Here is a 15,949-nt window from a genome sequence, read left to right on the forward strand (position 1 = left end):
TGAGGACTGTGGTGCGTTTTGGTGAAGACTATGGTGTTTTTGTGAAGACTATGGTGCATTTTGGTGAAGACTATGGTGTATTTTGTTGAAGACTATGGTGTATTTTGGTGAAGACTGTGGTGCATTTTGGTGAAGACTATGGTGTTTTTTGTGAAGACTATGGAGCATTTTGGTGAAGACTATGGTGCATTTTGGTGAAGACTATGATGTATTTTGGTGAAGACTGTGGTGCATTTTGGTGAAGACTGTGGTGCATTCAACCTCCACAGAGCCTGTAAATCTCGTCTTTTGTGTGCCTATAACCACGCTGAACATATTCTCGCGATGCTTTCTGACTGGTGGGGCTGGTCTCATCACAACATCACCAGGGCGTTTTAGAACAGTAGCAGAGACCCCCTGATCCAGAAACTGGTCCACCCTGAATAGGGCGACAGCCCCTTTCCATGCAGGTTTGTAAAATCCTACTTCTTATAAGTGTAATAGAGACTGTCCTCTATAGCTACCGTCGCCTGGTTATTCTTTATTTAGCTGAGATGTTAGCTGTTAGCTAGCCTGCTGTTGTCGCAGACAGGCGGCCGTTAACTAATGAGTGACTAGTCCAGCAGGTGCAGTGGCCACCAGCCTCTGCTAGGTCACTTAATTTAGCAAATAAAATAGTCCTGCCTAGCTTTTTACTCTGCTAACAATAGCATGCACTAAATCCCTGTTATGACTGCAGCTACCGTGTCCCCTAAATGGATTTAGGATTCCGATTTGTGGAAGGAGGCAGGCTAACTTACCATCTGTCCTGTTTAAGCTGGCCTCCACAGCATGACCCCTAGAAATGTATAGCTTTTAAGATAACATCTAATAGATGATTCACAACACTGGCGGCTCTTTGTGGTGTGACAGTTTATCTACGACCAGTCTTCATATGCGGTCATCTGGTTGTACCTTTCCTAATGAAAGATGATTTTGCAGTCAGAGCCTGAAGGCTTTTGGAAAGCTTTACTGAACAGCTAAGCTCAGTTAAAAGCTTAGTTTTAAATCGGAAACACATTTCTCTTGTGTGGTGCAGTTTCTGGCGTATTTGAATTATTTTAATATCATCACTGTCATCACACCATAAATCTGTTGTAAACGTGCTATATAAACAAACTGGTATCTTTTATCTGGTGCTACAAGAGCTGTACTGATACCTAGAATTTTGACTGCTCTGTTATTTAATACTTATCTTTAGTTCAGATCATAAATGCTCCTGTATTCACTGTCTGACCTAATCTAAAGACCTGTAATCATTAATGCATTGAACTATTGCTGAAGTCACTTGCTGCACTTTCTTGCTGAATGCTGCTGTATTCCTTTTCAAACCTTGTGTTCAAGTTACCTTGTCTGCAGCTCTTTTGTCTCTAGACATCTGAGATCTACAGCATGTAGGGTAGCCCCTTTGTTTTCTTAAAATCGGTCAGGAGGTATCTGATAGTAGTTGTGTCCTGGTACAGTGGATATGAGTCATTTATCTGTAGCTGCAGTCTCTCCCTGCAAACCACTGCTGGGCTGGGAGAGATGGACAGACAAGCACATTCACAGCTATGAGCAGTTCTCCTTCTGGTCATCTGGTTTTGAGTCCACTAGGATCTCATTTGGCACACTGAGCAAAGGTTGATTATACTAAATTTGGAAACTGTACAGGATATTTACTCTAGTGTTTTTTCTTTATTTTCTTTCTCTTGCAGAAGACATGAAATGTTGATGTGGTAAAGATGAACAAACCCAAAATGGCCACAGAGAAAGGGTGAGTTAATTTGCTATTTAGCAGCAAACAAATGCAATTTTATATGCGCACACACACGCATGTTATTCCCTGTCACAACCATCTGTTCACATTGTCTCTCTCTATCTATCTCTCTCTCTCTCTCGCTCTTAAATTCAGTTAAATTTTTTGGCATGGCCATTTTGAAGTACAGTATTGACAAAACACATTTTACAAGGTTTTACAAGCAGGGGGAAAGTACAGATTTGAACATACTGAACAATAAAATATGTTATTATAATTTAAAAACAACAACTTCAACAGCTCTCTCTCTCTCTCTCTCTCTCTCTCTCTCTCTCTCTCTCTCTCTCTGAGTGAATGTTTACCTTCACCCTCCCTGAGGGGATTGTGCAGTTACACTACACTATTTTACCTTTTTAGTTGCAACAGTTTGTCTCTGCTGTTCGTCTTCTTCTTGAGAGAGTGTGTTCATGATTAATTACATGGTCTGGCTTGAACCATCCTTATGTACTTGTCATGATAAATTTAAAAAAATGATAACACTTGTCATAAATGCAGAGCTTGGAGAAAACCACTCACTGTCCTTATCAATTGTCATTATTTATACTTTGTTTGTTTTCCATTTGATCTGTGTTTGGCTGTGTGACTGATGCAATGTGTTTACTTAGGTTGCACTTCTCTCTCAGTGTTTTACTTTGTTCATACTTGCATCACTTTTTTCATCATTCTTTACATTTTTCCGTTTTCTTTTTCTGTCTCTCCATTTGCCCTCCCTCTCTCTTTATTTATTTGTCTTTATAAGGGCATATGAGAAACTCAGCTCCACTGGGTACAATCACAGAGTTTTGAGTCTCTCCCCCATGTTTGCCGTTGCTTTACCAACAACTGACCTCTGACCTTGTGTTTCCAGCTGAGTGCCACTGAGCTAATTTTATAGAATGGGTCACTATCCCACAAGTAGTGAAGCAGAAGGAGACCGCCTTAACAGTCAGTTTTTGTAATGACTAATGGAACAGAGTTCATAAGGGGGAACGTCGGCTGCATTTAAACATGGTCTGCCATTATCTAACAGTGTGCTTTTTTTATGGAGAGGACTATTTTTTTTGTTGGCTATAAATGAACTTTTTAGCACATGCTATATGTTTGTCTCCCAATGCTTACTACTTTTAAACACTTGTATGATAACACTGACTCATTATGTTACAGTCCTAGACATGTTATGTAGCTCATGTATTATAGCATCCACTCATTGTATTATAAATGAAACATCAAGTTACTTAAAGTCCTTACACATGGACTTAAGTGTGCAATTTCCTTTGTCCAAATACCTATAATTAAAATCATCAGGCAACAATCATCAAAAATTCTCTCTAAAGTTACCATGTTTGTCTGTATATGTTGTTAGTGTCCCCAGTAACTCCAGGGTACTCATGCTCCTGGGACAACTGGAGAGGATGAATGGAGAGGCCATGGGGAAGGATGCTGAGATGGCACGTCAGGTCACTGCAAAGATACTTCATCTCATACAGACACAAGGTGAAAGCAAATCCTGCTTTTGAACTGAAACAATAGACCGTAGCCTGCATTAATCAGTTTATTTGTTCATAGACAAAGCAGTGATATCTTTAATTAAGGGTGATAACTTAAACAATGAGCCAGTGCTGCCACCTCTTGGTATTGGCTACTTAAATGAAGCACCGATTTCATCTTTGGTTCTATGTTAGTATTGCCTCATGCAATTTCCACATTATGCTCATGGATTACAATATACTTTCTAAATACTTTATACATAAAAAAAAGGCTGTATTTGTTTGTTTTGCCATAATATATGCAACACACAATAGAATAGAGAGTTAGATAGATGCTACTACTTTACCTCCACACATCTTCCTATCATCAAAAAACGTACGTTATGGAACTGGAGTTGGTCCCCCGTCACTGCAGAGTGGCTGCCCACTGTTCCTAATACTTAGGATGGGTTAAATGCAGAGACTGAATTTCACCATACAACTGTATGTGACAAATAAAGCACCATTACCTTTTTATCTCCAATAAATGTGGCATGACCAACACCCATACACTCATCCTTAGGGTTTGGTCAAGGGAATCATTATTTTCAGGTCTTGTGATTAGTTTTGTTGGCTAATGTAACTGGCATTCAGCACTGAAACTTACACAGTCAGCATGTCAATTTAAAGTGCGATGTATTGGTCCAAAGCTTAAGCTAGTTTGATCAAGTTGATTAATTCCTTTAACAATCCCTTGAGGATTTTGTGATTGTCAGCAGATTTTCTCAAAAGCAATTTGCAAAGGGGTTTTTCTGTTTATTCATTTGTTTGTTTGTGTGTTTGTTTTTTGAGGGGGAGTGAAAATTTAAAATTGTGGTAATTGTATCTTGTATCTTGTAAAATTGCAAGTTGAGGATATGATAAGGCTACCTTTTCCATAAACCTTCCCATGCAGGTTTGTAAAATCCTACTTCTGTTCACTGCCTGTTGTATAGTTTTTTCTAGTGAACAGAGTTATTCTTGTGGGAAAAGTTTTGAATAATAATGGCCTCAGCAGAACTCCTGTGGATCTGACCCGGTCAGACAGTAATGATGGACTCATCACAAGTGTCTTTCATTCTCTTTGCAAGGTATAGACATTAAATGTACAATATATATAGCATCTTAAATGTGGAGAGATCGTGAGAATTTTGCAAGACCCCGCAAATATTGCAGAGATTGGTTGAATTTACATTTACTATTGCGATTGCAATTTGCTGGAGGGACTGAATGAAAACGTGTCCAGTGCAGTTTCTGTGTAAATAGAGATGGGTCAGAGCTCTGGTAGTCAACGTGTGGATGGATTGATAGAGTGCCCCCTGATCTGGTTCTCTGATTACTCTTTTGAAAGGAGAGCGGACAAGAAGATCTCACAGCAGAAGAAGAGATTGTCTCGCATCACTGTGTACAACAGGCTGAAACATGAGTGTGTGTCTGTTAGCAGGGTTCCTCGCTGCTGGAATGATTGAAAGTCTTTGATGTGATGTTACGCTAGTGCTAAATCAATTTAATGAAAAATGAAATGAAATGAAATGAAAATGAAATTTTTATCACTAATGAGAATCTTTTAAGTAATTGTTCAAGAAAAAATACTAAGCTTTCACTGGTTCCAACTTATAAAATGTGAGGTTGCTTTTTTTCTCAGGTTTATATAATGGTAATCTGAATATCTTTTGGGTTTTGGACTGTTGTTTTGACAATTTAATGACGCCACTTTGAACTGTGGGTAATTGTCATTTGGAATTTTGACTATTGTTTGGACATTATATAGATTAATAGATTAACACTTTCAGTGTCAGGTCAAAAACTGCTTTGCATTCTTCAATAAAATGCATTTCATTAGAATTCTTGAGAAGTCAAATTTGATAGCTCATTGCACAACAGTAATCCAACTAATCAGGGAAATTTGTGAGCTTCTTGGTGCAACTTAAAGAACTGATTGGCTGCAAACAAACTCATAATTAACAAGTACAACAACCAACATTTACTCAGAATACCTTTTACTCAAGTCAAACCATGTTACTAATCTCTTTGACTCTTTGGGGTCAAGCTTCAACACCTATAATGTGGATACTTTACTAAAGCATTATAACCAATAAAGTAACACAGACGCTATTTAGTAAAGTTGTTATAGCCTCCTTCCCCATTACACAACCACAGACACAACCAAACTCATTCCCAAATTGCATATTTGTTGCTTGGATCACAATAACAATACAGGAGGAATCACAGCCAAGTATGATAATTATTTTTTGCTGAAGAGGATCATAACTATCAATATGTTGAAGGATAATGAAATACATGTCAGCGTTAGGCTGGAACTGGTGAGGTTAATGGAAAAATAATCACATAATTGACAGAATGATCTATACTATGATAATTGTTAGTTATAGGATTACTCTGTAGTGGAGGTCCATTGAGTGGTTATTTTTTACTCCAAGGAAGAATTATTGTGTCATCGCAGGCCACTGTGGAGCTCAGGAAAAATGAGAAATGTTTACCACAAGAACCGTATGTTTCCCCATGAGGGTGTTATACCACAAAGTCTGTATTTGTATGTGTCTCTCATAGATTAACTTAGTCTTCAGTAAGTGGCACTACAGAATTTTCAATGTGGATTATTTTTAAAGGGCACAACTTGAGTCAAACTGTAGTGGAGTGTACAGTGTGAATGAGGAATTATGTTGGATCATTATGTAGTATTTTGAGCCTGGAGGCACACTTTAAACTCCCTCTCACTTTACCTGAATTTTGCCATTCCTCCTGTTACAATCCATTCCTTCTGCCCCTTTCAAATTAAACTAGCACTTAATCCATCATGACTGATGGGTGCAGTGGAAAGGTTTCTGTCTGTGACCCTGTCAATCATGATATATCAGCTGTTTCTCTCTCATCAGCTGCTTGGCTGTATGTCACACCCTGTCTGCAGCCTGAAGTTAAGATGCGTATGGGTGTGACGCTGCTTAGAGGGATTTGGGGGGTGGGGGTGGCCTCGGACCGTTCATAGTAATTTTACACCCCACTATGGGCTTTGCTGTACTCCGTCTCATGTTCAGGGTCTTAGAGGTTAGTGGGAAGTTGAGATACCACGGAAAAGAATAAAGATGATGGGGAAAAAAAGTTGAGTCATGAGTTGTGAGATATACATCTGCATATACACATGGATATATGTCAGATGAAAAGATTAATTACAAGTTAATTTTAAAGATTCCATTTTGGTTTAGTTTAGCGGACAATCAGTTCAGTTTTAGTGGCAGCATTTCTGTTTTTTTCACCCTCAAGTGCTATTAGAAATTCAGTGTCAGTTTTCATTTTGGAGTATGGCAGCTCTCTTTTTTTCCAGTGCTGTGTAGGAGAAAAGGGGAAGCAAGAGAAAGAGCAGAGCAGGCATGAGAGGTATACAGTTATCAGTTTGGTGGTTTAGTTTCCGGTGGCGTGCAAGAGGAGGTGCTGATTTCTAGGTTCATAGTGTCCTGCCCTCATAGCTCAGTGTGTTAGAGTTGGAAGATGGACCAGAGGAACTAGTCTCCGAGGGATCGAGGAATACCAGTGAAGTTTTTCAGAGTGATTTACCTTTTGGTCTCATCTGGACGATCAAACAATCATTGCACAGTTTTAGGACTCCAAACGCAAAGAAGTTGGGAATTTTGAAAAAAAAGGGCTCTGGTAAATTTTGAGAACTTAATTACGAAATGGAGCACCGCTACACCAGGAGATACTCTCAATCTGTGGTCTACCGGGACTCAACAGGTAGGATTCAAAATGACTTGAAATAAGAAAAAAAGATACAGAAACAGACTGAGGTAAGCTATATGTAATTCGTCCAAAATAGAGATAAGACTTTTGTGAAAATCAGTGCAAATTCAAGGGGCAGTTGTTTTTCCAAATATTCCAGATATTTTATTTTCCACGGGTGAGGTGAGGACTGGGACTGGGAGTGGAAATTGGAACAGCACTGTGCGACAGCCCATTATTTATGTGCGGCCCCTTTTTAGCAATTGGCCTTAGCTGACTAATAACTGTAGTGACAAGAAAAAGTAGTATTTACAACATCAACCTTTGATGGGTACTTAGTTAAACTGTAATTTTGTAGATTTATTCTTTTTAAACACTATTTATGCACCCTCACAGACACGTCTAATATGAAAATGCAGTACATGGTTAGAATTGCAGCAAATAATTATTACTTATCATTATTATTAAATATTTTTCAATAATGCTTCTTTGAGAATCCTCTCCTGGTTTTGTTTTTGAAGATTAGTGTTGAAATGCCGTTCTGTTTTGAAGAGCTTTAAAAAGGCTGGCATGACAGAAATGCTGTACGGGTTTACCGCTCTCCAAGGCTCTGACAAGTGTGTATGTGTTCGCACGCTCACGTACATAGTTGTGCGAGTGTGTTTGTGGAAAATTTTGGCCCGTGTGCACACATCAGTCGTGTCTCTCGTCTATAACATTCAACTTTCACATGCCTTGTGGTGAAAGATTATAAATCAGGATGGCTCAATACTTGAAACCTTTCACTTTTATATTCACCTGCACCTGCACTATCAAAGGGACCCTACACACGTGTAAGATCATCACCAAGTGATGCAACTCTGCAGATTGCAGACATTTCTTGTCATGCCAAAAAATCTGACAGTGTGTTTATATTTCCATTCAGATATCTAGATTTGTATTTTAGATTTTTGACCTATTTTTTAAATTTAATCCTCTATAAAGTTTTTTGTTGGTCTCAAAAAGTCATTTTGAGAAGGGTGAAGGAATTCAGTGTGCGTTACCATCCTGTGCTTGTGTTTGGAGAGGTTGCATTTGTTTCCTGGCAGGACAGGACCACTCACTGACACCTCTTCAAAGAGGTCAGGAATCTGTCAGCTCCTAAATTACAGGACAAACATGGGTTATAGTTTAAAGAAGTGAGGGTGTGACAAAAAAGAAATAAAACAGAGAGGCTGAATAGGTTGTTGCAAAATAATTTTTCTTCATGTTGTTGAGAAGGAAAGTTTGAAAGATGAGTAAAGTTTGTGCGTGTGCAGAAACTAATGAAGACGTTCTGTGAGAGGTTCAGCACAGATGCATCTATCTTCACATTTCTGATGCTTTTATTGCTTTGTTTGTTACAGAGAAGAGTGGAAAGGAAGTGATGTCTAAAGGCTCCAGTGGTATGGAGGTCATCCTGGCTTCACTGGAGGTGAGCCCATTCCTCAACCCAACTTTCCAATGGCGCTGCAGTTTGGTACATAGTGACACTTTAGACCCACACAGGATTTTTCTAAACTCATCTGGAGTCAGTCAAACTCCAGGTGGAGCTGTTTGAGGGCAGTGAACCAAGCTCATCTGAGGGCGAAACACGCACTTAAATCATTGCAAGCACATACTGTAATTATTAGGATTTTGTATCTACTTTGTGTTTTTATCATAATTTGCACAAAATATAGAACAGTCAGCTCTCGGGAAGATATATTACCTCTGAAGTGTCACTATGATCTTATAGACAACCATGCAAATGCACACATTTTTTTAATCAAATTTGTTCAATGTTAAGTGTATTGTGTGTGACTTTGACAGAATACTCGGGATGTGCAGACCACCCTGAACATCTTGTACATTCTCAGTGAGCTGATGACTGTGGGTAAGTTTAATTTTTATGTCCTGATCTTGAGAAGTGATTGCAATATTTACTTCCTTGCTGGTGGCTACTGTATCATTTCTATTTTTTATTTGTTTTTACTGCTGTAGAGTAGTAGTAAACATACACTAATGACTTGAATGATTCAGGTTGCAACTCTAATAAATAATGAAGTGAAGGAAATAATAACTTTAGATGGAATGGAATCAATAGTGTAACAATATGTTATAGTTGGACTTTTGGTTATGGCGTGGTGCTGGTGAGACGCATCTCGGTGAGGCTCCGAAGCTAACTTATTAAACTGATTATTCACAAGACTGGGGACAATATAGAAGCCTATTAAAAAACTGCAAGAGGAATGTGCACACTGCAAACGAGAATGGAAGAGCAGGAAAAAAGGGGACGTTGTAACAATTTAAGACTCGTCGGCCTTCCTGAAAGAGCTGAGGGTCAAGACGTGTGCATTTTTGGAAGGATGGCTACCAAAAGCTCTCAGCACGGACGTCTTCCCCACCCTACCTGTCATAGAGAGAGTGCATCGGATAGGACGACTTATCGCTGGCCATGATCTAAAATCAAGAGCGGTAATTATGAGGTTCCTCAACTACAGAAAAAAAAAGAAAAATTCATGCGAGCAGCCCGAAGACGGAGAGACGTCAGATTTTATTTCTCATTATCTGGACAATATATAATAGGCGGTGACTATAACTGTGCGCTAGAGGCATATGAGTCAGGAATCCCTATGTTCTGCCCTTATCACCCTGGTCCCAAAGCCTGGCAAACCAGAGAAAGGGGATCCTATCGCCTTCTGTCCCTAATGTGTTGCGACACAATTCATAAATGTTGTCGTACTCGTTACTGTACATTTTTTTATGTCAAAAACAATAAATATATTGTTAAAAAAACAACAATATGTTATAGTTTGTGTTTTTCCTAATTTCCACTGTAAGTTCCCGACTACCTGCTTTCAACCACTTCTTTCACCTAGCCCAGTTTTTCTATGTTTTCTTACTTCTAATGTTTTTTTTATTGGTTGTTTTCTGTGTTAGGCAGAGGTCGCAGGGTGGGAGTATTTGTGTCCAAAGGAGGAACGGGAATATTATTCCAGATTCTCATCACTGCCAGTAAAGAGTTGCCTCCCAGTGAGGAACTGATGCTGCAGCTTCACTCACTGCTGGCCAAAGTTGGCCCGAAAGGTAGATTTAATGTCACAGTGGCACATCACATTGGCATTGAGTTTACTTTCATGTCTTTTTTATTTGTTTTGCTATATGTTCAGAATACCAGATTAAGCAAGGTCTATGTTGATCACACTGCATTGCTAATTAGCATTTTGCAAATAAATAAATGAATAAAAGATTGGAAATCATACTGACCTTTCAACCTCTGTGTGTTCAGACAGAAAGTTTGGAGTGAAGGCGCGTTTGAGTGGGGCTCTGAACGTCACCGTCAACTTAGTAAAACAGAACCTACAAAATGCCAAGCTGCTTCTGCCCTGTCTGCAGGTTCTCAGGGTTTACTCTACCAACTGTAAGTCATTTAAAACTTTGAAATACTGTATACTTTTATAAAATAATAAAATATCTGAGGAGTTTAAACAGGTCATTATCAAAAATACTAATGGTACTGCAAATTGGTAAAACTCCTGTAAATACATACTGGTCTTGTTACCCTGTAGGTGATACTGTCTATTTGTTTTACTTTTCTTTGATATCACCTCATGTGTCTGTCTGTAAAGCGGTGAATTCTATTTCAATGGGCAAGAATGGAGTAGTGGAACTTATGCTCAAGATTGTTTCACCGTACAGCAAGAAGAACACCAGCCTACTCAAGTAAGAGGTTGACTCTGCTAATGGTGTAGCATGAATGATGTGTTATAACAAAATAGTGAAATCTAAAGGCTATATCTCCTTGATCACTTTTTGAGAGAGTCTTTCTTAACATCTTTTATTGACGTTTGTTCAGCCGACCATGTAACCCATTTGTCTTGTGTCTAAATCTACAGGGTAGCTCTGGACGCACTGGGAGCATTGCTCAAATCCAGTGAGTAATTTATTTTGAAGCATTGACTTTTTGACTCTTACGTAGTGTAGCATAGTGATCGTCAGATCATTAATTAGTGTTTGTGTTCATGCAGGAAAGCTCCTTTCTGCTTCATGTCACCTCCATCACCATTACCCCCTTGTCTATCTGACTGATTTTCTGTTCTGCCTCCCTCTGAAGAAAAGACAGTAATTGATCATTCAACATGGATTTCAAGTTACCTGATTCACAACATCCCCCTTGCTATGCTTTGCTTTACTTTTCACTTCTCCCACGCTTCTCCTCATTCCAGCCCACAGTTGTAAGATACTCTTTCTTAATGCTTTCTCTACTACTTCTTCCACTCCTACATGCAGAAACTAATGCTCGCCGTGCTGTGGATGGTGGCCATGTGTCCGCCTTATTAGCACTGTACCTGGATTGGCATCGCAATGACATGCGACATCGTCACATGCTGATTCGCAAAGGGCTGCTGGTCTGCCTCAGGAACATCACCAACATCAAGCTTGGCAGGAAAGCATTCATAGAGGCTGATGGCATGAGGATCCTGTACAACTCATCTACTGTGAGTGAGAACGTTACATGCATAAGCAATTAAAGCATACACAAACAGAATGTCACCTACACTCTACTTTCCACTCATGTTTTTTTTTTTCATCCACAGGAGTGTCTCCCTGTGCGAACTCTGGATCCTCTGGTCAACACTTCGAGTCTCATCATGAGGAAGTGTTTTCCTAAGAACCGTATGCCTCTGCCCACCATCAAATCAGCCTTCCATTACCAGCTGCCACATGTTCCTGCGGTAGGGCCTGTGGCACAACTGTATAGCCAACCTCCTGGGGGTGAGAACATTGACACATAAATGCAAATCACTAGTGTGTGCCCCAGCTGATCACTGTGTATGTGCACGTCCTTCACTGATGATTATACAGTGCTGATAGACACAAACACACAGATCCAATCCTGCATACACACACATACACGCACACACGCACACACGCACACACGCACACACGCACAAGTAGTGCTTATATTCGCTGGACGGAAAAAATGGTTAATGGCGATGCTCTTTTGACACTGCTACACACAATGTGCCTTACAGGAAGACCAAGTCATCAGCTCTGCTTCCTACATTGTCTCCACAGGCAGTCTGGTGAAATATTTTAACACCTTTTTGTCCTCACTGAATCATATCTGAAACAGAAAATCTCCAATCAAAATCTTTTTCATTTAGCACTATTCTTAGTGGAACTTGCTTGATGACACACATTTTACCTGATTCCTCCTCGCCACTTCCTTTGTGTTTTTTCGGAGTGCAAAATCAATCAAGCACTCAATGAAGGCAGTGATATACAGTTAGTTAGTACAATGTCCTATTGTCAACTGTGTATATAATTGCCAAAAAATGTCAGTGGTGTCATTAAACCAACCATGTACAACACTGAAATGTTGTAAGCTATTGCTGTTACATCGACTTGTCAGTGAGATCACCAGCTCAGTGTATCTGAAAAAATATACTCTCATTTCTTCTGTCCTCTAAATCTCTCACTCATCTCTTGATCATGGCTGCTCACATCTTTTTGTTAACATTTTCTCTGTTCCTGGTACAGAAAATGAAACTCAGTGAGCAATATCAGCTAAGTTTTATCAAACTGGTTATCTGCTGGTCCTACACAGAAATAATACATTTGTGGGTGACAACAAAGCCAAATATAAGGTATATCAGTTTTACGATAATCTAATAGTTTATGTATGTATGTGTGTACCCAGTGGACGATGTGGTGGATGACAGTGACGATAACGACGAGATGGAAGCAGACACCGAGAATGACACTGAGAATGAAGAAGATGAAAAGGACCATTGCACTGCGGTAATACATTATGGATTGCACTTTTCAAAATGTCTTCTTATACATTGTTATAGACTAAAAGTTGTGACAAAAACTGTAATGTAATTGGCTTTTATGGGGAAATGATGTTGATATAATCCAGTTGCACTACTCTAATTTTCCAACAGAGGGCACTCATAAGTCACCAACCACAAAACACCAACTAGTGCCAAACAAACACTCATGTCACTATGCCAAACATGCCAACAGTATCTGACATGAGGCCTTACTGGAAATTTCCAGAGACAAATTTCCATGGTTTACAAAATCCCCTTCTGAAACACAAATTACTGATGCTGATTTCATGTCATGCATAATGCATTGGCATTTTTACTCAAGATTAATAATTTTCTCAATAGCTGTAGTTCTTTTTTCCTCCATCTTAAAATCATCACAGACCTGTAGTCTTGAGCATCAGCCCAAATGCAACCACATAACTCAGTCTGAAGTTTACATTTAAACAAATGTGTTTGTTGATTTGTGTCCTTTCTGTTAGAACGATGACATAGAGACGGACCTAAACAAGCTGCATCCCAAAAAGAGCCCCAACCGTCCTTTTGAGGAGTTGAGGGTCTATGAGAGATTCTTCTTGGAGCTATCTGAAGACTTCCAGGTCAGCATTTTGAGTACATGGTACATGATTTTTTTCTGTGGAAAAATGTACCAAAGCATCCATTTAAACCAATATGATTTCAAGCTGATTACAGCCTGTTGGTGTATTTATAACATATAGTATGTAATAGGTGATAAAATGCAATCTTTTTGGCTCACAATTAGTATTCTCGTGTGTTTCTGTGTAGAAATAAATAAGTATGAAACATACATTCTCTACAACATTACCACATGGAAAAGAAAAACTAATCAAAACACCAATGTATCTTATTCTTACAGGGGTATCATTTTGAATGCTCCAAGAGTGCCGCCACCACATCTTCATCATCATCGTTCTCCTCATCATCAGCCTCAACTCGATCCACTCGGCCAATCATAGTGCCCACAGCTCAAGCCTTGTCCCCAAAGCATGTCCCCACACCAAGGTCTCAGGAGGATTGCAACCCAACCAAAGGACAACATGCACGGCCACCCACCTCTGCCCCTGCTCCTACTCCCCCTGCTCCTCTAACGCCTCTACAACTGGACACCATCCACCTCACCAAGGACCAAAACAAAAAAGAGGAGGCCCACATTCCTTCTCCGGACACGCATTCATCCTTGTCCTCCCTCAGCAGGCCTCCTCCTCAAGGGCAGAGGATAGACCAGGAACTAGCACATGTGTTGGAGTGTGTCTCTTTAGAAGGGGAGGGGCCTCTAAGTGCAGAAGAAGTAAAAGGTGTCAAACAGGAAGGATCTCCAGTCAACGCTACAAGACACATACAGTCTCCTCTGCTTTTGGGGGGTATCGCAAACCGTCGTGTGGGAGGAGGAAGCAGCAGTACCTGGGGTTCCGATTGTGGTTCGGAGGGTCCTGAGGATGAGGGAGGGGAAGGAGCAGTTTTGGAGGTACCAGACACGGCCCTGCTCCTCCCACTGCATGACCCTGACCTTTATGTGGACATGGTGAAGGGAACACACTCTGTACCCCAGTACGCTGAAGTGGCTTACCCAGATTACTTTGGACATGTAGCCCCAACATTTAGGGAACCCCTTCTTGAGAGAGTTTATGGCGTACAGAGGTGAGACATTCTTGCAAAATTAATTTATAGTGTGGAAATTGAAAAGATTATACACTTTATAGTGATGGTAGCTATAAATGAGTATTCATGCATTTGAAGGTTCTCTATGTAAGATTCAGAAAGTCCTTCTTATTAGTGACACTGGTGGCAGTTAAGTGAGTTATAGTCAGCACAGGGCTGGGCGATATATTGATATTATATCAATATCATGATATGAGACTAGAGATAACATAAAAGATCTCTTATGTTGTGTTGCACCATGCTTAAGCAAAGCATCTCTCACTCTCTTAGGCAGAAATGGATAGCCAGCCTGGTTAGGCAGCTAAACTACCAGCTAACCTAATTTGTAACAGAGCTGGAGAGCTAATATCTGCAGGGTGTTTCTAGTTGGAAGTTAGAACAGTTTTTTTTAGAGGGAAAAGCTTAATTTGTCCACCATCCTTTGTGTTAACCATTAGTTGTCCTTATCTTCTAACCTTGCAGGTCTAAGATATTCCAGGATATTGAGAGGTTGATTCACCCTAATGACATCTTGGATAAAGTAGTTTACGATCTGGACATTCCCAGGTGAGTCCTTATCAAATCTACTAATGTAAAGTGACTCACTAGGGATACAGAATTTTTGTTGAAGTGCTATCCCAGTGACAAAAACTATAGTTTGTTCTTTTTCTGAAAATGTTAAGAGCTGTTACATTCACAAAGCTTATCAGCTCAATCTGTCATTCATATTATTCAGCAGTTGTCCCTCGTAAATATTTTCTTTGTGTTGTGTTTCAGCTGTCCTGTAATTGAAGATGATGGTGAATCACTGAAGTTCAACTCTCAGTTTGAGTCTGGCAATCTCAGAAAGGCACTTCAAGTTAGAAAGTAAGGCCGTATTGAAGTAGTCTTCACTATAATAATATAATAATAATAATAATAATAAACAATATTTAACCAATATCTTACCTAAATTAGAAATAAGATAAAAAGCTTAAGATGTGTAACATCTGTGTTGCTTATGTTGTGGTATTTTCCAGATATGAATATGACCTTGTCCTGAATTCAGACATTAACAGTAATCACTACCACCAGTGGTTCTACTTTGAGGTGAGCGGCATGCGTGTAGGAACGTACTACAGGTTCAACATTATCAACTGTGAGAAGTCCAACAGCCAGTTCAACTACGGTGAGATAGCAGAACATCAGAGGAAAACGAGAACAGAAAAAAAGACCCACACATTTCTCATCCTCCATCTGAGCTATATCAGATTTGATATATTTTGTAAATATTACATTAAAATAGCATTTGTGTGTGTGTGTTTGCTGTTGCAGGTATGCAGGTGCTGATGTACTCTGTGCAGGAGGCCATCAGTGGCAGGCCTCGCTGGGTCAGAACAGGAACAGACATCTGTTACTACAAGTAGGTAGACTCACCA

At 39.7% G+C, this 15,949-nt stretch overlaps 1 protein-coding gene across 2 annotated transcripts in view; it reads left to right on the plus strand.

The window, feature by feature from the left end:
- The first annotated feature begins 341 nt into the window (after positions 1-341).
- The window catches only part of agtpbp1 (ATP/GTP binding carboxypeptidase 1), a 28,757-nt gene continuing 13,149 nt past the window's right edge, over positions 342-15,949 (plus strand). Inside the window, exons 1-18 of one of the 2 annotated variants that reach the window (XM_062417306.1) lie at positions 342-449; positions 1,716-1,774; positions 3,159-3,289; positions 8,421-8,488; positions 8,866-8,929; positions 9,976-10,122; positions 10,325-10,456; positions 10,665-10,758; positions 10,932-10,969; positions 11,326-11,534; positions 11,634-11,811; positions 12,740-12,840; positions 13,355-13,471; positions 13,750-14,531; positions 15,015-15,098; positions 15,309-15,398; positions 15,551-15,699; positions 15,846-15,933. In XM_062417306.1, the coding sequence (XP_062273290.1) occupies positions 1,743-1,774; positions 3,159-3,289; positions 8,421-8,488; positions 8,866-8,929; positions 9,976-10,122; positions 10,325-10,456; positions 10,665-10,758; positions 10,932-10,969; positions 11,326-11,534; positions 11,634-11,811; positions 12,740-12,840; positions 13,355-13,471; positions 13,750-14,531; positions 15,015-15,098; positions 15,309-15,398; positions 15,551-15,699; positions 15,846-15,933 (2,504 nt within the window). In that variant the 5' untranslated portion in view covers positions 342-449; positions 1,716-1,742. The remainder of the gene's footprint in view (positions 450-1,715; positions 1,775-3,158; positions 3,290-8,420; positions 8,489-8,865; positions 8,930-9,975; positions 10,123-10,324; positions 10,457-10,664; positions 10,759-10,931; positions 10,970-11,325; positions 11,535-11,633; positions 11,812-12,739; positions 12,841-13,354; positions 13,472-13,749; positions 14,532-15,014; positions 15,099-15,308; positions 15,399-15,550; positions 15,700-15,845; positions 15,934-15,949) is intronic. The other variant, XM_062417307.1, reaches the window with a different exon arrangement.

Source organism: Scomber scombrus, chromosome 4 (assembly GCF_963691925.1).
Source record: "Scomber scombrus chromosome 4, fScoSco1.1, whole genome shotgun sequence".
NCBI classification, from domain to species: Eukaryota; Metazoa; Chordata; class Actinopteri; order Scombriformes; family Scombridae; genus Scomber; species Scomber scombrus.